General features: G+C 41.9%; 1 protein-coding gene across 2 annotated transcripts in view; it reads right to left on the reverse strand.

Moving 5' to 3' along the window:
- The window catches only part of FRMD3 (FERM domain containing 3), a 343,971-nt gene extending 325,014 nt beyond the window's left edge, over positions 1 to 18,957 (reverse strand). The window contains exon 1 of one of the 2 annotated variants that reach the window (XM_024995823.2): positions 18,618 to 18,859. In XM_024995823.2, coding sequence (XP_024851591.1) covers positions 18,618 to 18,764 — 147 coding nt within the window. In that variant the 5' untranslated portion in view covers positions 18,765 to 18,859. Of the gene's footprint in view, positions 1 to 18,617 lie in introns of both variants that reach the window. The other variant, XM_024995822.2, reaches the window with a different exon arrangement.
- Positions 18,958 to 19,305: the final 348 nt, after the last annotated feature.

Genomic DNA, 19,305 nt, shown 5'->3' on the forward strand with positions numbered 1-19,305 from the left:
TACAAGCCTGCCAAAGAGAATAAAGGAGTTGAGAGAAATATTAAGCGGACCCCAACATTTCTGAGGGCGTGTAGAGCCTGAGACAAAAACCCAGTGCGTCTTACCTCTAGTTCTAGAAGTGTCAGCCAAGCTAGCCATATAAAAAAAATTCTCTAGGTCACCTGGCCCTACAAACTACACATCAATAGGGTTGTTATTAGTCCCTAATAAAAGGAAGTCATTACTGTTTTCTGAAAATTCTGGAAGGATGTAAAAAAAAAAAAAAAATCCTTGGAGAGTGGTGGCTTCTGAGGAATGTATCTGGGGTGTGGTGTTAGAGGAACATTTATTTTTCATTTAAGAATCTTTTGTATTATTTAGGTACTGAGGAATTTATTTACAGGGCAGCAATGGAGAAACAGACATAGAGAATAGACTTATGGACATGGGGAGAGGGGAGGAGAGGGTGAGATGTATGGAAAGAGTAACATGGAAACTTACATTACCATATGTAAAATAGAGAACCAACGGGAATTTGCTGTATGGCTCAGGAAACTCAAACAGGGGCTCTGTATCAGTCTAGAGGGGTGGGATGGGGAGGGAGATGGGAGGCAGGTTCAAAAGGGAGGGGATATATGTACACCTATGGCTGATTCATGTTGAGGTTTGACAGAAAACAACAAAATTCTGTAAAGCAATTATCCTTCAATAAAAAAATAAAAAAAAGCATCTTTTGTATTATTTGAACTGATAATATGTGCTCTATAGTAATTATTAAAGAGGAAAGATATCACCTCCAAAACAAACAATGGGGGGAAAATAATTGATTTGAGATGTGTTGTTTTATTTATCTGTAATGACAAGTATTCGGAGCTAATTTCCTTTGTCTAAATCATTAGATGACCCAATTCAAGTGGATTCATCCCAGGTATGCAAGGCAAGATCAAATTCCAAAATCAGTGAATGCAATCCATCACAAGATTCATTTTGATGTTTGGCAAAACTAATACAATATTGTAAAGTTTAAAAAAAAAAAAAAAAAAAAGAACAAACTAAAAAAGAAAAAAATCACTTGATTATTTCAATAAATGTGGAAAAACCTTGACAAAATCCAGCATCCAATCATCATAAAAACTCTTAGTAAACTCAGAATAGAAGGGAACTTTCCCAACTTAATTAAAAAAAAAAAAAATCTACAAAAAGTCTACAGTTCATACCATCCTCAATGATGAGAAACTCAAAGATTTCCCGCTAAGATTAATAAATCCCCTCTCACCACTCCTTTTAAAAACTATAATAGAAGTCCTTCCCAATGCAATAAGGCAAGAGAAAGATTGGGAAGGAAGTAACAAAACGGTCTTTGTTCACAGACATGATTGTCTATATAGAAAATTTGAAAGAATTGACAAAAAACTGGAAAAGGCAAAAATACCATGACAGTAAAAAGCATCTTTCATTTTCATTTAATCCTCAGAAACAGCCCTATGAAATGGGGACTTAATATCCCCATTTTACGGGTTGGGGAAATGGGCCAAGAAATGCATCCCACCCCAGGACACACAGATAGTAAGCACTGGGCTGAGATGTGAACTTTGGTCTGTCCAAGACCACAAAGTTCAAGCAATGAAGGCATAGTCCCTAGGGATGTTAACTGTGAGCAGACACTGTCACGATAGTTTTGCCTTTTCCAGAATGTCATATTGTTTTTAAAAATATGCAAGTAACACACACTTCCCTTGGAGAAGGAAATGGCAACTCACTCCACTATTCTTGCCTGAAGAATCCCATGGTCAGAGAAGCCTGGCAGGCTACAGTCTATGGGGTCGCAAGAGTCAGACACGATTTAGTGACTACAACACCACCAACACATGCTTACATACGTTCAAATGGTATGGAAGTACACAGAGAAAAGCAGAAAAGTTTTCCATACTATTCCCACCCTGACGTTCAATGTCTCTCTTATTCAAGAGAGGCACCATTAACCACCATTAAGAGGCTAACACTGTGCTGTTCAGTATGACAGCCTCTAAAACATGTAACTATTTAATTATTAATAACTAAATTAATTAACATTGACAATTCAGTTCCTCAGTGACACTAGTCACACATTAAGTGTTCAAAAGCCACACAAGACTAGTGGTTACCAAACAAACAGCACAGATCTAGAACAGTTTCATCATCACAAAAGCTCTATTGGAGAGTGCTAATGTAAGTAAAGTACAGAAAGAGGTTCAATTCCTCTCACCTCTGTTCAATACTTATTTCCAGAAGCCCCCACAGCTAGTTCCATCAGGTCCTCTCTGGCTGGACGTAGGACTACCCTAACAGGTTAAATTGCCAACATGCACCAGATCATCGAAAAAGCAAGATAGTTCCAGAAAAATATCTATTTCTGCTTTATTGACTATGCCAAAGCCTTTGACTGTGTGGATCACAATAAACTGTGGAAAATTCTGAAAGAGATGGGAATACCAGACCACCTGACCTGCCTCTTGAGAAACCTGTATGCACGTCAGGAAGCAACAGTTAGAACTGGACATGGAACAACAGACTGATCCCAAACAGGAAAAGGAGTACATCAAGGCTGTATATTGTCACCCTGCCTATTTAACTTACATGCAGAGTACATGAGAAACGCTGGGCTGGATGAAACACAAGCTGGAATCAAGATTGCCGGGAGAAATATCAATAACCTCAGATATGCAGATGACACCACCCTTATGGCAGAAAGTGAAGAAGAACTAAAAAGCCTCTTGATGAAAGTGAAAGAGGAGAGTGAAAAAGTTGGCTTAAAGCTCAACATTCAGAAAACGAAGATCATGGCATCTGGTCCCATCACTTCATGGCAAATAGATGGGGAAACAGTGGAAACAGTGGCAGACTTTATTTTTTGGGCTCCAAAATCACTCTAGATGGTGATTGCAGCCATGAAATTAAAAGACACTTACTCCTTGGAAGGAAAGTGATGTCCAACCTAGACAACATATTAAAAAGCAGAAACATTACTTTGTCAACAAAGGTCCGTCTAGTCAAGGCTATGGTTTTTCCAGTAGTCATGTATGGATGTGAAAGCTGGACTGTAAAGGAAGCTGAGCGCCAAAGAATTGATGCTTTTGAACTGTGGTGTTGGAGAAGACTCCTGAGAGTGCCTTGGGCTGCAAGGAAATCCAACCAGTCCATCCTAAAGGAGATTAGTCCTGGGTGTTCATTGGAAGGACTGCTGCTGAAGCTGAAACTCCAATACTTTGGCCACCTGATGCAAAGAGCTGACTCATTTGAAAAGACTCTGATGCTGGGAGGGATTGGGGGCAGGAGGAGAAGGGGACGACAGAGGATGAGATGGCTGGATGGCATCACCAACTCAATGGACATGAGTTTGGGCAGGCTCCGGGAGTTGGTGATGAACAGGGAGGCCTGGCATGCTGCAGTTCACGGGGTTGCAAAGAATCAGACATGACTGAGCAACTGAACTGAACAGGTTAAAGGACTTCCCAGGTGGCATTAGTGGTAAAGAACCCACCTGCCAAATCAGGAGACAAAAGAGACTCAGTTTCGACCCCTGAGTTGCGAAGACACACTAGAGGAGGGCATGGCAACTCACTCCAGTATTCTTGCCCGGAAAATCCCATGGACAGAGGAGCCTGGCATGCTACAGTCCATGGGATCGCAGAGAGTCGATCACGACTGAAGCAACTTAGCACACAACACGTTAAAGGGATGCTTCGGAAAAGTCTGTCAACTTCTTGATCTGTAATTAAGAAAGATTTGCTTCATTACTGAAGTTCACAGATCATGGAACCACTGCCACTCTCAACAGCACATGAAAGTTTACAACCTCAGCTAAGAACTTGAAACCTCCAGTGTTCCTTGGGGTAGTGTCTGAGACAAAATACTCCATGCATCTTATCTTTCGCTCTGGAACAGTAGTCAAGCTGACCCTGCAAAACAATGGCAATGGTCACTGAACCATACATACCATGCCTCAGTAGGGCTGTCCTAATTATTCTGTAGTCAACAGTAGCCAGTACTGTTTTCTAGACTCCAGCTGTCCACTCCATTGTCTGCACAGTCTGATCACATAATGGCCAGCTCCCCACTGCATATTATGGACCTCTCTGGTGACCTATAAAATCAATGCATTTTTCTGAGTTCCTCACAAATACCATGCCTTTTCCTATGCATAGCCTTCTGCCAGAGGCCCTTCTTTCCCTAACTATACCGCCTTCTCAAAACATTCCCCCAGTCAGCCAGCCAGACAATGCTTACTTTTTCTTTAAAACTCATCTAAGCCATGATATCCTCCAGAAAATCTTCCCCTGGTCTGCTCAGGCTGCATTGGGAGCCCCAGCGGCTGCTCCAGAATTTCGATACAGGAGACACTGTGAGGATGAAGACCCAGTAGAAAGCAGGAAAGGGGATGCGTGACTTCTCTTGAAATTACCTTTTATAGCAAGGTACAACTTTTGCTGAGATGTCTGCAAGCAGAAGCACAAAGTTCTTCAAGATGCTCTTATCTGTATTTAAATGGGAGTAAGAAAATATCTGTGATCTATTTCAAAGAAAATATCTGTGATCCACCCTTTTGAGGAGTAGTGACTTCAGAAGAGGGTGACTAGAGATTAAAGGAGGGTTATACCTTCCCCTAAGTGATACCTTGGCTTCTCTCTCTGCTCCAGTAATATCCTAGTGTTCTTCAATCATAACAGTACCATCTTGAAACTGTCTGTGTGTCTGTCTTCTCTACCAGATTGGAAGGGACCATATTCTTACTTATCTTTTTATCTCTGGTACCCAAACCAGTCCTTAAGAGAGGTGCTATTGGACGAATGAGTGAAGTAGGTGGATGGGTTGACGGATGGATGGATGGATGGACAGAAAGGATGGAATGGGACAGTTTTGCCTTCAGACTAAAGTCTCCGAAAGGGTAATGCTCTTGAATCTAACTCTGTCACTCTTTCTCCCTCATTCTATTCCCAATAACATCAAGAAAATGTTTTATATTTAACAACTGCTGAGTTCACTGATGGGAAGAAAGCTGGCATTTCCCTCCCAGTGAGTGTGCTAAAGAAATACTGGAGGAAAGAAACAAAGAAATCTTTAACAATAAACATTGGATTACAGCATTAAAAACCTCCCTTACTCTAATGGAGGTACAATTTGGAGATAAACCTAAACCACCTTCCTCCCTTCCTCTCTGTGGCATATGATTAAAATCTGCTTTGTTCCTCTAATTTGCTATTCTCAAATTACCACACTGCTGCTGGCACTGCAAACTCAGACTTTGTGGCTGCCCTTGAATTACTGTACAACTTTTCCTCCTTTTTTTCCTTTTAATCAGCACTGAACCAAGAAGGTGCCATCTACACCCGGTGAAAAACCTATGTCTCCAAACATGGAGACAAAAGGTGTCCTCAAGGTGACCAACCCCCATCCCCCACCACCATGATCCCCTAGCAGAAATAATCTCCCTTGAGGTTTGGAAACACACGAGGTGAAGTTATCCTTGACTTGGCTCCAGGTGGTATACAGTGTTTTTCCCTCCTCTGACTCCAGAGATTTTATTATGCTTCTTCCTAAGCCTTCCAAACAAACAGAGCCTAACAAGGACATAGCTAGTACCTAAATAAAAAAAACTTTATTTTCATATTTTTCTAGAAGTTTTCTAAATACCATGGCCTAGGATTACTAAGAACTGACTTCCAGAGTCAATCCGAAGACTACACAGTAAATTTACTTTGGATAGATAGATAATTCTATGACATCATCCTCTTTTCTTTCCCTTTGTAATTTTTTGAAAGTTCAAAATACAAGCAATGTCTGTCCCATGCCAAACTTATAAAGGGAAAAGGAAGACCTCTTTTAATTGTGTAGGAATGTTAGATGCCAAAATATTCAAAAATACCTGAACAACTGATGGTAGTTTTCATTTGAAGGTACACTGAGCTACATTGAGCCACATACTGACTACAGAAACTAGAGAAGAACTAAAACTGTGGTCCTTCGATGACACTTAAGAAATCAATTTACTTTCTTTACCCAGAAGTGTGGTCACTGTGAGGTTTTCTCCCTGTGTTATTAACAGTTGTCAGTGGAAAAGAATTATATCCCTTAGACTACCAAAAAAGATTCAAAAACACAATAACGGTAGTATTTAGTGTATAATCCAAGACATCATATCTCATCCTAATTTTGCTAAATAGGCAAATTCAGGCAAATCACAGCTCTGGATCTCAATTTAATCAACTAACTAATTCACATTATGAGCATACAACTCAAGAAAATCAAGAGGCACATGAGCAGAGAGAAAGATGTTGCTAAATAAAGAACCAATAATTCCCAACATTATAACATTGTAGATGATACCTACATATGATAAAGATCACAAAGACCAGCATTATTTTTGGAACAATGGGCAGGCACACATGTAAAAACCAGCCCTCAAAAATAACATCAGTTAATAACATCAAGGAAAAATTACTAGCCAATTTATTGATTAGGCTTTTGTCCTCTCTTCTATTAAAAAAGTTACTGATTTTTTTAAGGTTGTTTAATTTTATTATCAATCCATTTGTAACTGATATCGTATTCAAATTTTCACAGTTTGCATGTGAAAATTCTGATTCAGTCAATCCTTTTCACACTAACATTCACCATAAGGCCTAGTGCCTCAAAGATGCAAATTACACTTTTGAAATGAGAGGTAATAGACCAAATCGTAATCTGTTAATATGTTAATTGCTTCCCCTGCAACAGAATAATCATATTTAAAACCTTAGCATAATAACAGATCTATTCAGACAAAGCTCTACTGCACATCTAAGATCCAAATCATGTTACCAATATTAAATTATTTCTTTGAGGGATCTTACAGACCTTGAATTTATTTTAATCAACATTCACAATAATCTCCTGGAAACTAAACAGGAAACAAAATTTGCCATTGGATATATCTGAGACACATAAATAGTAAAGAAAAGATGAATTACTGCAGCATAATTTACAAAGTTGTTCCATGACATGTTTACTTCAAGTTTGAATCCTTTTGATAGGATTTAAAAATGTATTATCCAATGTTCATGACACTGTCTCAAAGGGTAACTTCCCTAGAGTGAAAGTCCTGTTTTGTAACTCAGAGTCTTATAGCTTGGAGAGGACTTTTTGTCATTTGTTAGTCCAAGCTAGAAAATGAAAATTAGGAGAAGGAAAGTGCTTTTCCACTGAGACCTCTGAGGCAGCTGCCCTATTTGCAAAATAAAATGGAGAAGCTCTCATTCAGGTGGGAACTGCCAAACAAAGAAAATATGATCAAGCACTCTTGGAAACAATTCCAAAGCTCAAACTCCATTGGTTTGATCTACAAGGATGCCCCAAACAGAAAGACAGACAAAAAAGTAAGACCCATGTAATAGTTCCTTTCATATCACATGACTTCTACAACCACTTGCGTGAATACTAAGGATTCTCTTATCTGTGTCTCCAAGTCAGACATCTCTGCTGACTTTCATTCCTTATTTCCAACTGTGTATGTGTGTTAGTTGCTCAGTCATGTCTGACTCTGCAACCCCAGAGACTGGGGCTCACCAGGCTCCTCTACCCAAAGGATTCTCCAGGCAAGAATACCAGAATAGGTTGCCATTCCCTTTGGGACCACAACCCACTCTGGTATTCTTGCCTGGCTACCTGAGAATTCTCTACCCAGATACCCCACAGGCACTATGAAGTCTACATGCCCAAACTCCTCCCCTAATCTGTTTCTCCTTTATTCTGTCTTCTCAGAATCAGCTTCATGGGTGTGGGATCCATGCTAAGAAGGACCCATGCTTTGTTTAATGGTCTCCTCCCTGGTGGCTCAGATGGTAAAGCGTCTGCCTGCAATGCAGGAGACGTGGGTTCCATCTCTGGTTCAGGAAGATCCCCTGGAGACGGAAATGGCAACCCACTCCAGTACTCTTGCCTGGAAAATCCCATGGACAGAGAAGCCTGGTAGACTACAGTCCATGGGATCGCAAAGAGTCGGACACAACTGAGCGACTTCACTTTCACTGTGATCTTGAAATTCTTAATAATTTTTAACAAGAGGCCTCAGATTTTTATTTTCCAGTGGGTTCCCAAAACTTGTGGTCTGTACTGTATTGGTGACACCATGACCCCTGTCCCTGAAACCAACCACCTGGGACTAATCCAAGATTCCCCCTCCCTTCATTTCTATATCCAGTCACGCTGATCATGCCCAAGGTTTTACATCAAGCACAAGCTCACCGTGTTTTGCATGCTTTTTTCCCTTCTTCAAAGAATTGATTTTCACTTGTCCTTTAATTATTAATCAAGATTCATCTATACCCAGTCTGATACAGATGCCTCCTCTTGGTCCTCCACCCATACACCTGTCCCTATGTCTGTCATGTTGTCCTTGAATCATTTTCTTGTCTCTCTTCTTCCAAATGACTGTGAGCCTCTTGATGTCTGATTTTATTTTCTTTTTATCTCCAGTTCCTAGCTCTGTGCTTGGCATATAGAAGATATTTTTAAATGCTTATTGACTAAGATTGAAGTTATTTCAAAAAACCTTTACTAATCCACTTTTGAAAAGTATGATGGCTTGATCTATACAAATGCTCTTTCCCTTTAGAAGGAGCTTCTTTTTTTTCCAGAGTGATCCTCTCACTTCCCTCCTGCACCTTTAGGCAGAGTCACCAAAGAAACAGCTCGAGAGCTTGTATTACACCTCTAAGGCATTTTTTCACTGTCCTCTAGGGTCATGGTCCCCTGAGGTCACTTCTGCCAGTGAGAACAGCTGGGCCTCCTATGCCTCTGGGATCTTCCAGACATGGCTGGCTTTATACACAATGATTTGTTTGTGCCAAGGAGTTGCCAGAGCTCCTCCACAATGCCACCAAGAGTCCAGGATATAGGAAGGCAAGAGTGGGAAACGTGGCCCAGAGGGACAAGAATTCTCTCATTAACCCTGAGTCCCCATAAACACTCTCACAGACATTCAACACTTCATCAGACTGGTCATCATAGGAAATCCTATTTGAAAAACAATCTCTTGATTTGGCGGGGGATGGGAGTCAAAAGGAGGCATTTCATCTCCAGCATCAATGTCTAATTGGTACTTCAGTTTATTGTGATAGACATACCTGGATGGATTTCTTTATTCACTCATTCATTCACTCACTTGCTCAAACATTCACTGAACCTCTACCAAGGGAAATGTGCCAGGTGAGGTATTATCCAGAGAGCTAAGGGTCAAAAAGCTCCACACTCAAGGAAGTTAATATTACTATGAAATAGATAATTTCCATTAAAGCCTTACTATTCCAAATGTGGTTCACAGAACACGGCATCTAGAAGCCTGCTGGAAATGCATCTAGAAGCCTGCTGGAAATGCATCATTTCAGGGCCCTCCTCAGGACCGCCTGAATCAGAAATATGCATTTTAACAATGGCACAGAAGATCCACATGAATATCCGAAACTGCAAAGCATTTACACATCCCTCCCAGGAGCTGAATGCCACCTCCTTTTAGCCTGAATTAAATTCAGATCTCAGCTGCAAAACCTGCCCTAAGGGCTCCTGATCATAATCCCATTTTCCCCCATCTACGGACTCCACATGTGGCTCTCTGCTATTTCATAGGAGGAGTAACTTGCATCCTTTCCCACACAAAGTGGAAACAGAGAAAGGACCATGCTAGCTACTGAATGCCTATCACTCATGCATGTGAATCTCAGATTCTCTATGCAACAAATTCTGATATTTCCATTCCTGCCATGTTTTCAAGAGTTCCCAAAATGCCTAGTGAGTAAAAGAAGTAACAACTTAAGAATTCAGTGACTGAGGGACTTGATTCAAGCAGTTTATATGTTAAACACAATGCACTGTCGCTGTACATTTTTCATAATCAAAAGAGGGGGTCTCAAAGTAAGACTTCAAATAATTAGAGTTGAAAAAAAAATGAGATTCAGCTGGAGAGCAAGTGCAATTGGGAAATGCTTATGACAGAAGAGCCTGCCCTTGATCTTCTACTCTTAACATTGCAATACACACACACACACACACACACACAGGTATATGGTTAATATTAAGAATTTCAAATATACATATACACATTTTTTATGCACACGCTGGGATTTTTTACTTAACTGACATCATTTCAAGTACTTATAATTTGCAATCCTGGAGACCCAAGGTACACGGGAGTAGTTCTCTGTTTTACTTAGGACTATTAAAATTTTTTTCAGGAAGTTCAGTAAATTGACAATCACCAAAACCAGCAATTCTTGAGCTTATTGGCCTCAAAATTCCTTTACACTATTGAAGATCTATAGAATTTCTATTTAGTTGGGTGGTATATCTCAATATTCGCTGATCGTAAGTTTTTAAGATAATCAATAATTGATTCATTTAAAAAATAACAAACCCATTGCACATTAACATAAATAGCATTCTTTTATGAAAAATAACTTTGTTTTACAAAATAAAGCCAATTAATTGAGAACAGTAGCACTTTTTACATTTTGAACATCTTTAGTGTCTGGCTCAATAGAAGACAGCTGGATTCTCCCATCTGCTTCTGTAGTTAATGTGTTGTTATGTCTCATATTATCCAGCCTCTGGAAAACTCCATTGTACACTTACGAGAGATTGAGAGTGGAAAAGGCAATCAACATCTCAACAAGAGTGACAAATAGGAAAATAGTTTTTTCAACAAATGGTGCTGGAACAACTGGATATCCACATGCACGAGAATCAAGTTGGACCTCTACTTCACATCATACATAAAAATTAACTCAAAATGGATCAGATGGGGAGTGACTATTAACAGGAAGAGTTTTATTTTGGGGGATGATGAAAATGTTCTGGAATTAGCAGTGATGGCTGTATATATAGTATATATTGTGAATATACTAAAGCTAATGAATTTTATACTTTAAAATGGTGACATTTATGATATCCAAATCACATATCAGTAAAATAATGAATCAAAGACCCAAATATAATAGCTAAAACTATAAAACTGTTTAAAGAAGACACAGGTATAAATCCCATGACCTTTGGCAACAGTTACTTAGCTATGACACAAAAATCACAAGGAACAAAAGGAAAAAAAGAAAAAACAGATAAATTGGATTTCATCAAAATTTTAAAAATTTTGACACCATCAGACTAAAAAAACCCACAGAATGAGAAAAATGGCTGTAAATCATTTATTAAATAAGAAGTCTATATCCAGAATATGTAAGAATTATTAGAACTCAACAATAAAACAACAATCCAATTTTAAAATAGCCAAAGGATCCAAATAGACAGTTCTCCAAAGATAGACAAACAGCCAATAAGCACATGAAATGATGGTCAACAGCATTAGCATCAAGGAAATGCAAATCAAAACCACAGTAAGGTATCACTTCACACCCACTACGACAGTTTATAATCAAATAGATAATAACAAGTGTTGGCAAGGATGTGGAGAAACTGAAACCCTTATACATTGCTGGTGGAAATGTAAAATGGAGCAGCTGCTTGGGAGAATAGTCTGGCAAACTATTCAATTCAAAAGATTAAATGGAGTTACTATATGGCCCAGTAATTTCACTCCCAGGTATATACCCAAGGCAAATGGAAAATTTTACTGGAATATTTACTGCAACATTCTTCGAAATAGCCAAAAAGTGGAAACAACCCAAATTTTCATCAACTGATGGTAAACTGTGATCTATTCATACAATAGAACATTATTCACCAATTAAAGGGAAAGAAATACTGATACATGCTACAACGTAGATGAGCCTAGCAATTATGCAAGTGAAAGAAGTCAGACACAAAAGATCATTACGTGACTTCATTTTCATCAAATGGCCACAACAGACAAATCTATAGAGACAAAAAGTAGATCAGCAGTTACCTAGGGCTGGGAAGTTTAGGGGGAAAAGGGAGTATGACTACTAAAGGGCATAGGGTTTCTTTGGGGGATTGTCTGATTGTGGTGATGGTTGCACAATTCTGTGACTATCTTAAAGTTATACACTTGAAATGGATGAATTTTATAGTATGTAAATTATATCTCAATAAAACTCCTTAACCTAAAGAGGCAAACAACATCTTAGTATTATTTTGAAAATAGTTTGAACCTCAGGGGCCCCCTGAAAGGATCTCAGGGACTCCTGGGGCTCCCCAGGATACACTTTGAGAATCGCTGACCCAGACAAAACATCTAGTAGGGTAAACTTCCTAGCAGCCATCTTCCTCTCCCCCTCTTTCTCCTTTGGAAGAGAACCCTGATTTCTAGGCATTGACCTCTCTCCCCTACTCAGACCACCACCAGGAAGGAAGCTGATTCCACTCTGAGTCCGAAGGCACCTTAAGCTAATCAGCACACTCATTTTGATCGATTTCACTCACTGTTCAGGGTGGCAGGTGATAAAATGACTGCAGGACTTTTGCTTTGAATGCTGAGTTGGAAGTGGTTTTTCAATTCCTCTGGAGGGTGTCCCATGAAAATGTGAGAACTGAAACTACTATAACCACTTCACTATAGTCTCAGGATAAAGCCTCACAGAAAGTCAGGATAGTTCTTGAATTAGGTCCCTACTTAACTCAGAATTTCTGGATATGTGAGTGTGTGTGTGTGTGTGTGTGTGTTAGTCACTCAGTTGTGTCTGACTCCTTGCGACCCCATGGACTGCAGCCTACCAAGCTCCTCTGTTCATGGGATCCTCCAGGCAAGAATACTGGAGTGGGTTGCCATTCCTTTATCCAGGGGATGTTCCCAACCCAGAGATCAAACCCAAGTCTGCATTTCAGGCAGTTTCTTTACCATTTGAGCCACCAGGGAAGTGCTGATCCAGTAAATATCTTTAATGTTAAAGCCAGTTTGAATTGGAATTTGTCAGTTAAAAGCACCCAGCTGGTATATTGTCCAGTGATGTGGAGCTAACAGTATTGCATCCTCCCCATGGTCAATACACATTGCCTTTGCTCTGAACACATCAAGAGATAAGATCTTAGCAGAGTATTGAAATAACACTACTTTTCTGTCAGAATATACTTAACACAAAGAGCTGGCCCATGTAATCTAGGCATAAATACATCAGAGCTAGACCATGGTATTTAACAAATTGCCTCTCTCTTCTATTCCTTTAGTGTCTGATATTCACTGTACTCTGAATGGCACTCCAGATGAATCTGATAGAGAAAAGAGTTGAGTCGTCCTTATTAGCAGAACATGTGTGGCTGTTATCCGAACCTAGGGTGGATTTCACCTGCAGGCTCATCATGGGGCCTGATATTAAGCACATATGTATGTTTGCAAGTGACCACAAATTCCTGTTAAAACAGATAAGAAACTTAGGATGCAGTAAACAACTTTCTCTTTTTTAACCAAATTAATTAGAATAGTATTCTGCATTTGGGTGATTTTTTAGCGTTTACAACACGCTTTTATAGATTTCATCTCAACAACCCAATGGAGACTGGCAATTGAGGAATTATTATGCCCATTTCACAGATTAAAAACTGGAGGCCCAGTGATTCACTTGAGGTCTTACACAGTCAGAAAGTGATGGAGTTTGGGCTTAAAGACATTAGATTCCAAGCCAGAGCCTTCACACTATTTAGAATTAAATCCAATATATCTTCACATAATAGTAAGACAACAGTCAGTATATTTTCATTTCTTACTATGGGCCAGGTATTAAGTACTTGGTATATATTGCATGGGCTTCCCAGGTGGCACTAGCAGTAAAGAATCTCCCTGCCAATGCAGGAGACACAAGAGACACAGGTTCGATCCCTGGTTGGGAAGATCCCCTGGAGATAGAAATGGCAACCTACTCCAGTATTCTTGCCTGGAGAATCCCATGGACAGAGGAGCCTGGTGGGCTTCAGTCCCTGGGGTCACAGAGTCGGACACAACTGAAAGCAACTTAGCACTAGCACTATATATTGCATATTTGATTGTTACAACAAGACCATGAGGTTGTACCAGTATTACCCTCATTTTACAGATGAGGAAACTGAAACCAAACTGGTAAAGTGACTTGTCCAAAGTCACCTGGCTGGTCAATGGTTAGAGCCAGGGTTCAAACCCAGGCAAGTAGTACTCTGGATCACAAGCTCCCAACCACTTGGCCATACTGCCACTTCAGCAAGAGCAGAGATGCTTGCTGTACACAAGACAGTGTGTAGCTGCACAGAACCCATGGGCTCAGTAAGGGCTGAACTGATATTTAACAACACAAGCTACAAAGGATTATCCAATAATTGTTGCAGAATTTGATCATACAAAGATTGCCTAAAATAAGCCAGGGCTCAGCTAACATCTTATTAAACGTTACTGAAAGTTTAGTTGTAACAATAATTATTACTCAATTTGACCTATTCTGAAAGACACTACTGCTTGCTTAGCCACCAGCAGTTCCCCGCCCCTTAACACACACACACACACACACCCCTCCATTGCCTCCATGAAGTCAAAGCCCACCTCTCATTATAGAGAGTGAGGAGTACAGATACCAAATATTCACATTTCTAGACTCTTTTACAGCTAAGTCATGGGTATAGGATTCAATCCTGGGCAATGTGATCTAATGAGAGGACTGATGGGAGCCTCCAGGAATGGTATTCCTCTATGATAAAAAGAAATGCAAGAGGAAATCCCACCTCTTACATGGTGGATGTGTTAGTACCTGAAGGACATTCACAGCCACCTTATAATGAGAACTCTAAGTGACAAAGGAGATGTGCTGAGGAGGCAGAGTAGAAAGATGGAAAGCTCCTGGTCCATGCAGAGCTGCTGAACAACTCTGAAGCTACCCTACCTCCGGACTTCTCATTAGGTGAGATGATAAGTGTCCTTATTACTCAAGCCACTTTAACTCAGCTGCTCTTTTACTTGCAGCCTAAACATCCTAACTCTCAAGTTGGAAGCAGCTGAAGAGAAGACAGGGCTCTGGATTCTAAGTAAAATGACATGGCTTCAATCTACTTACTTGCCAGGTGACTCAAGTGGCCTAATCTCTCTGCACCTCGTTTTCTATACCCATAAAATTGAGAAAATATTCAATAACACAATAAAATGGAGATAACCCAGGACAGGAATGAAAATCACATGAGATAATATGTATATAATCTGTCAATAGCAATGTTTTAGTCAAAGGTAATTGGTCTAGGTAACAGATAAACTATAGACTTTATAAACTGGAGACATCCATTCTAACCCAAATCCCTTATTTTACAAAAGAAGAAACACTGATTCCAAATGTCAAATGACTCACTACATGTCACACTGGTTGGTAACATAACTAAACTATGTATCTCCTTATTCTCAACCCAATGCTGTCTTGCTGTCCTCATGATGACAGGTATGAGCTACATTAAATACTGGGTCAGTAGCATTTGTTCATTCAGCAAGTGTTTATTGACCACAACTATATGTCAAGTTCGGCTCTAGGAACCTGAAGGACTCCTTGAAGAACAACAACCATAACAAGAGTTTCTACCCTCATGAATTTAACAGCCCAGACACAAATTATGCAATCTACATCTACAAATAATTATTAAGCACCTACTAGGTGCTACACACAGTGCCAGAGTTACTATTCAAATACAAATTTTTATAATTTTCCAGCCAATTCAAATAATAACAAGCATATTTACCAGGACTTGATAAAGAATAAATAATATGAAAAGTCTACAACTTACACAATAAAAATCAGTATTAAAAATGGCAAGCTCATTAGGAGGAGTGGTGAACACCCTGCCAGCATCTGAAAACGTGGACGGAATGGGGAAGATGACTAGAACTCTACTCTACTTGAAACAGCACTACTGAATCAAAGAAGTGAGAACTAAGCCATGTCCTTCCACAGTCTCCAGACTTGCAGGGTTGGCTTCGTTGGAAAAGACCAGTAGAACCAACTTATTGGAAAAGACTCTGATGCTGGGAAAGATTGAGGGCAGGAGGAGAAGGGGGTAACAGGGGATGAGATGGTTGGATGGCATCACCGAGTCAATGGACATGAGTTTGAGCAAACTCCAGGAGATAGCAAAGGACAGGGAAGCCTGGCGTGCTGCAGTCCATGGGGTTGCAAAGGGTTGGACATGACTTTGCGACTGAACAACAACAATAGGGAACATTCAGCAACTCCTTTCCTTCCCCAGGCCCCTGTCTAGGGCCCTAGACTCTCCTTTTGCTCCCTATCCAGTTGGAATTCCTCTTTCACCCCACCTAAACAGTCACATGCAAATGACACACTGGAACAGCATCCTAATCCTATGACGAGACAGAGCAAGTGGCTATCAGGCTGCTGACCCTGAGCCATTACACTGAATGTTTTCTTTGTCAGTAACCACACAAATCATATACTTTGGAAAAGAATATTTAAAAGCTATTATTTTGCAAAAAAAAAAGCATAACTCACACCTTGCATGAGTTATAGAGGGAAAATTTGTGTAACACTCTCTTAACTTTGTGATTCTCTAGACTGGAGGAAAAAGGCAAGAAAGGAACAAAACACAGATGGATTCCCCAGGGAATACTAGTGCCTTCAAAAGTTCTTTTAAAAAAAAAATCATTTTGTCTTTGTCCTAAACAAATGGAAAGGTTTTTGTGACCTTATGTTCAAAAGTATAATATCAATTCCCAGGCTGGAAATACTCTAGGCAGGTATAATGTCCAAAATCACCAAAATCATCTTTTGATTCATTTTAATTGATTAAATGATAATCACCATTTGGGGGCAGATGTGCTTCCAAATAAAACATTTGATTTTCTCAAGCAATGCCAAAATCAACACTTTGGAACATAGCATTTTAACCTCTTTGGCATCAGTTGGGCCATACAAACTCCAATGTTCCAAATTGTTATTAGATTGGCTACAATCTACTGTTTGCCAGATCACGAGACAGCACATACATGTCATCTGGGGACTATTTATCCATTCTAAGGAAGATTCCCTCCCACAAACAGAAAAACAAAACAAAACAGTGGTGTCAACTCCAAATGGGACAGGACAGGGCAGATAGAGGGCAGAGACAGCTCTGGAAAAGCCAACAGCCCCACTCTCTGTGGCTGACCCCTTTATTAACTACATATTCAATACGGGTTAAAGTTCCTGTACACCCACTTTAGGACTTAAGGTAAAATGTGCAAACTCCTTTCTCTGAAATACAAGACAGTACATGCCAAATGTTTCCGTGCAACCCTGTGGCAGCAGAAAAACTGCCTATCCCATTAATCCTTTTATTATTAAGTTTAATAGCAGTGCTTGGTTCAAAATGAAATCCAAGATCCTCCGGAAAAGTCAGTGGGAGCTCACTTTAATGGGAGGTCATGGGGCACTACATTCCTGCCATGAAACTTACCTGGTTGTCATATTACAAGTTAGGAGTCACTGTCCCTGTGTCACAAGCTCTCACGAAAAGAAAGAAAGAAAAAAAAAATGGTGGGGCGGTGGGTAACCATTCATTCATTCATTCTTAGTTAACACAGCCCAGAGGCAGATTCTTGCCACTGGGAGACGCTGCTCCCATTCATCTCTCAACAGAATGGGTGCCCAGTGTTTTAAAAACAGCTCACTTAGTCTCAGACCTTCAAGACTTGAGTAGGTGAGAAGAGGAAATTCCAGAGATAAATAAGTAAAGATACTTAAAAGTCAAAAGCTAATAGTGCTTAACCCTAACATGACCTTTCCAGGCTGCGTGCCCTGAATCTTGGGAGAAGGCACACACCTGCCTACATATACAAACACTGAGAGTGCACTCACATGCACACACACACACCACTGCATCTCACAGATCTCCTGCAAGCCCAGAGGCACTTAAGTACTGGAGGATGGAGTTGCCATCAAAGCTGCTTTCGCCTACACAACTCTGGCCTTCTCCAACTTGGTCACGAGCACATGTCACCAATACCCCAAAGGGCGATTTCTCCTGGACCCAGGTCCTGCAGCATTCCCTCCCTGCTGGCCTAACAGCCCTTTTCCTTTCCCTGAAACACTCAGTTTTCAAAGGATTCCTTTCGAGGTAGCTCCAGTCCGAGCAGCGTGCCCCATCCCTTAAGGCTTGGAGCACGGGGCTGCCTGGCCTCTCTCACTCCCAGGAAACTTCGCCGCTGCCCCACGCTACGAGTAAAGGCCACCGGTAGAGAGGAGGCAGGGAGCTGGAGCAGGTCCCTGGGACTGAAGGCACCTTCGGAGCCCAGGCGCCAAAGAAAGAATGAGTGGATCCATGCTGATGCATGCCTTCTCCACGTGGAAGAAGGAAGACTGGGCGACATGCAGGTACCCCTCTGGGTTCTCAGAATTCATATTTCCCGACAGGTTAGGAAACAGAGGGGTTAGAGTCCCCCAGGAGGCAGCTGCCCTGTGTCCACTATCCTAAGCGCAGCGAGACGTGAGCGCAGTGTCTAAGCCAGAGGAAGGGGCCTCGGGAATTGATAATGCACGCCCGGTGCCTGTGGGAGACAGTCCCCTCAACCCCATCCCTTAGTAGGGCTCCCAGACTCAGAGCTGAGGAAGAGAAATCTGCCTTTCTAGTAGGCCCCCGGATGGGTTCCTTGTCTCCACGCGCACGCCCACCCGTAGAGGCCCCCCAGTCCCATGCCCAGCATGTAGTCCGCTCCCTCGCCCCGGCACCTGGATGTGGCAGGAGATCTCCGAGTCGTCCAGCAGCCGGATGGTGCATTTCATCTCCTGGCTGAGCGATTTGATGCTGGAGCTCCGAAAGTGGATCATTTTCATGGTCCTCCTGCCTCTCGGCACACAGTAGCAGGAGGCGAACATGCACCGCGGCCCGGGGAAGCGAGCAGGAGGCTCGGGGCCGGCGCGGCGCTCGCCCGCGCGGACACACACACACTGCCCTGGACACCCGGGTGCGGCTCAGCCCCCGGACAGCAGCGACAACCGGCGCCTGCAGCCACACATGCCGAGCGGCCAGGGCGCGGCAGGCGGGTCCCTCCCTCTCCACGGTCCCCTCCCTCCGCTCCCTCGCCTCCGCCCCGCCCGCTCCTTTCCCCGCCTCCGCCCCTTGCGAGCGCTCCTGCACCTCCCTCCGCTCGGGCTCGCTGGCCGAAGATGCCCTGAGCCCGAGACCCCAGGCGGGCGCGCTAAGCACTCACTCCCACGCGTGAGGAGCCGCGGCAGAAGAAGGCGGAGAGCGGGCTCACGCTGGTGGCCGGGACGCCCGGGCAGTGGCCTGCTCCGCTGCCGCCGCCGCCTCTGCGTCAGGCTGGGCCCGGCAGCCTCCTCCCTCTCCGGCCGCGATCGCTCTGGCTCCTGAGCGAGCTCGTCCCTGCCCCGGCTCCCCCACGCGCCCGACAGCGCC

This window comes from Bos taurus, chromosome 8, assembly GCF_002263795.3.
Source record: "Bos taurus isolate L1 Dominette 01449 registration number 42190680 breed Hereford chromosome 8, ARS-UCD2.0, whole genome shotgun sequence".
In the NCBI taxonomy this organism is placed as follows: Eukaryota; Metazoa; Chordata; class Mammalia; order Artiodactyla; family Bovidae; genus Bos; species Bos taurus.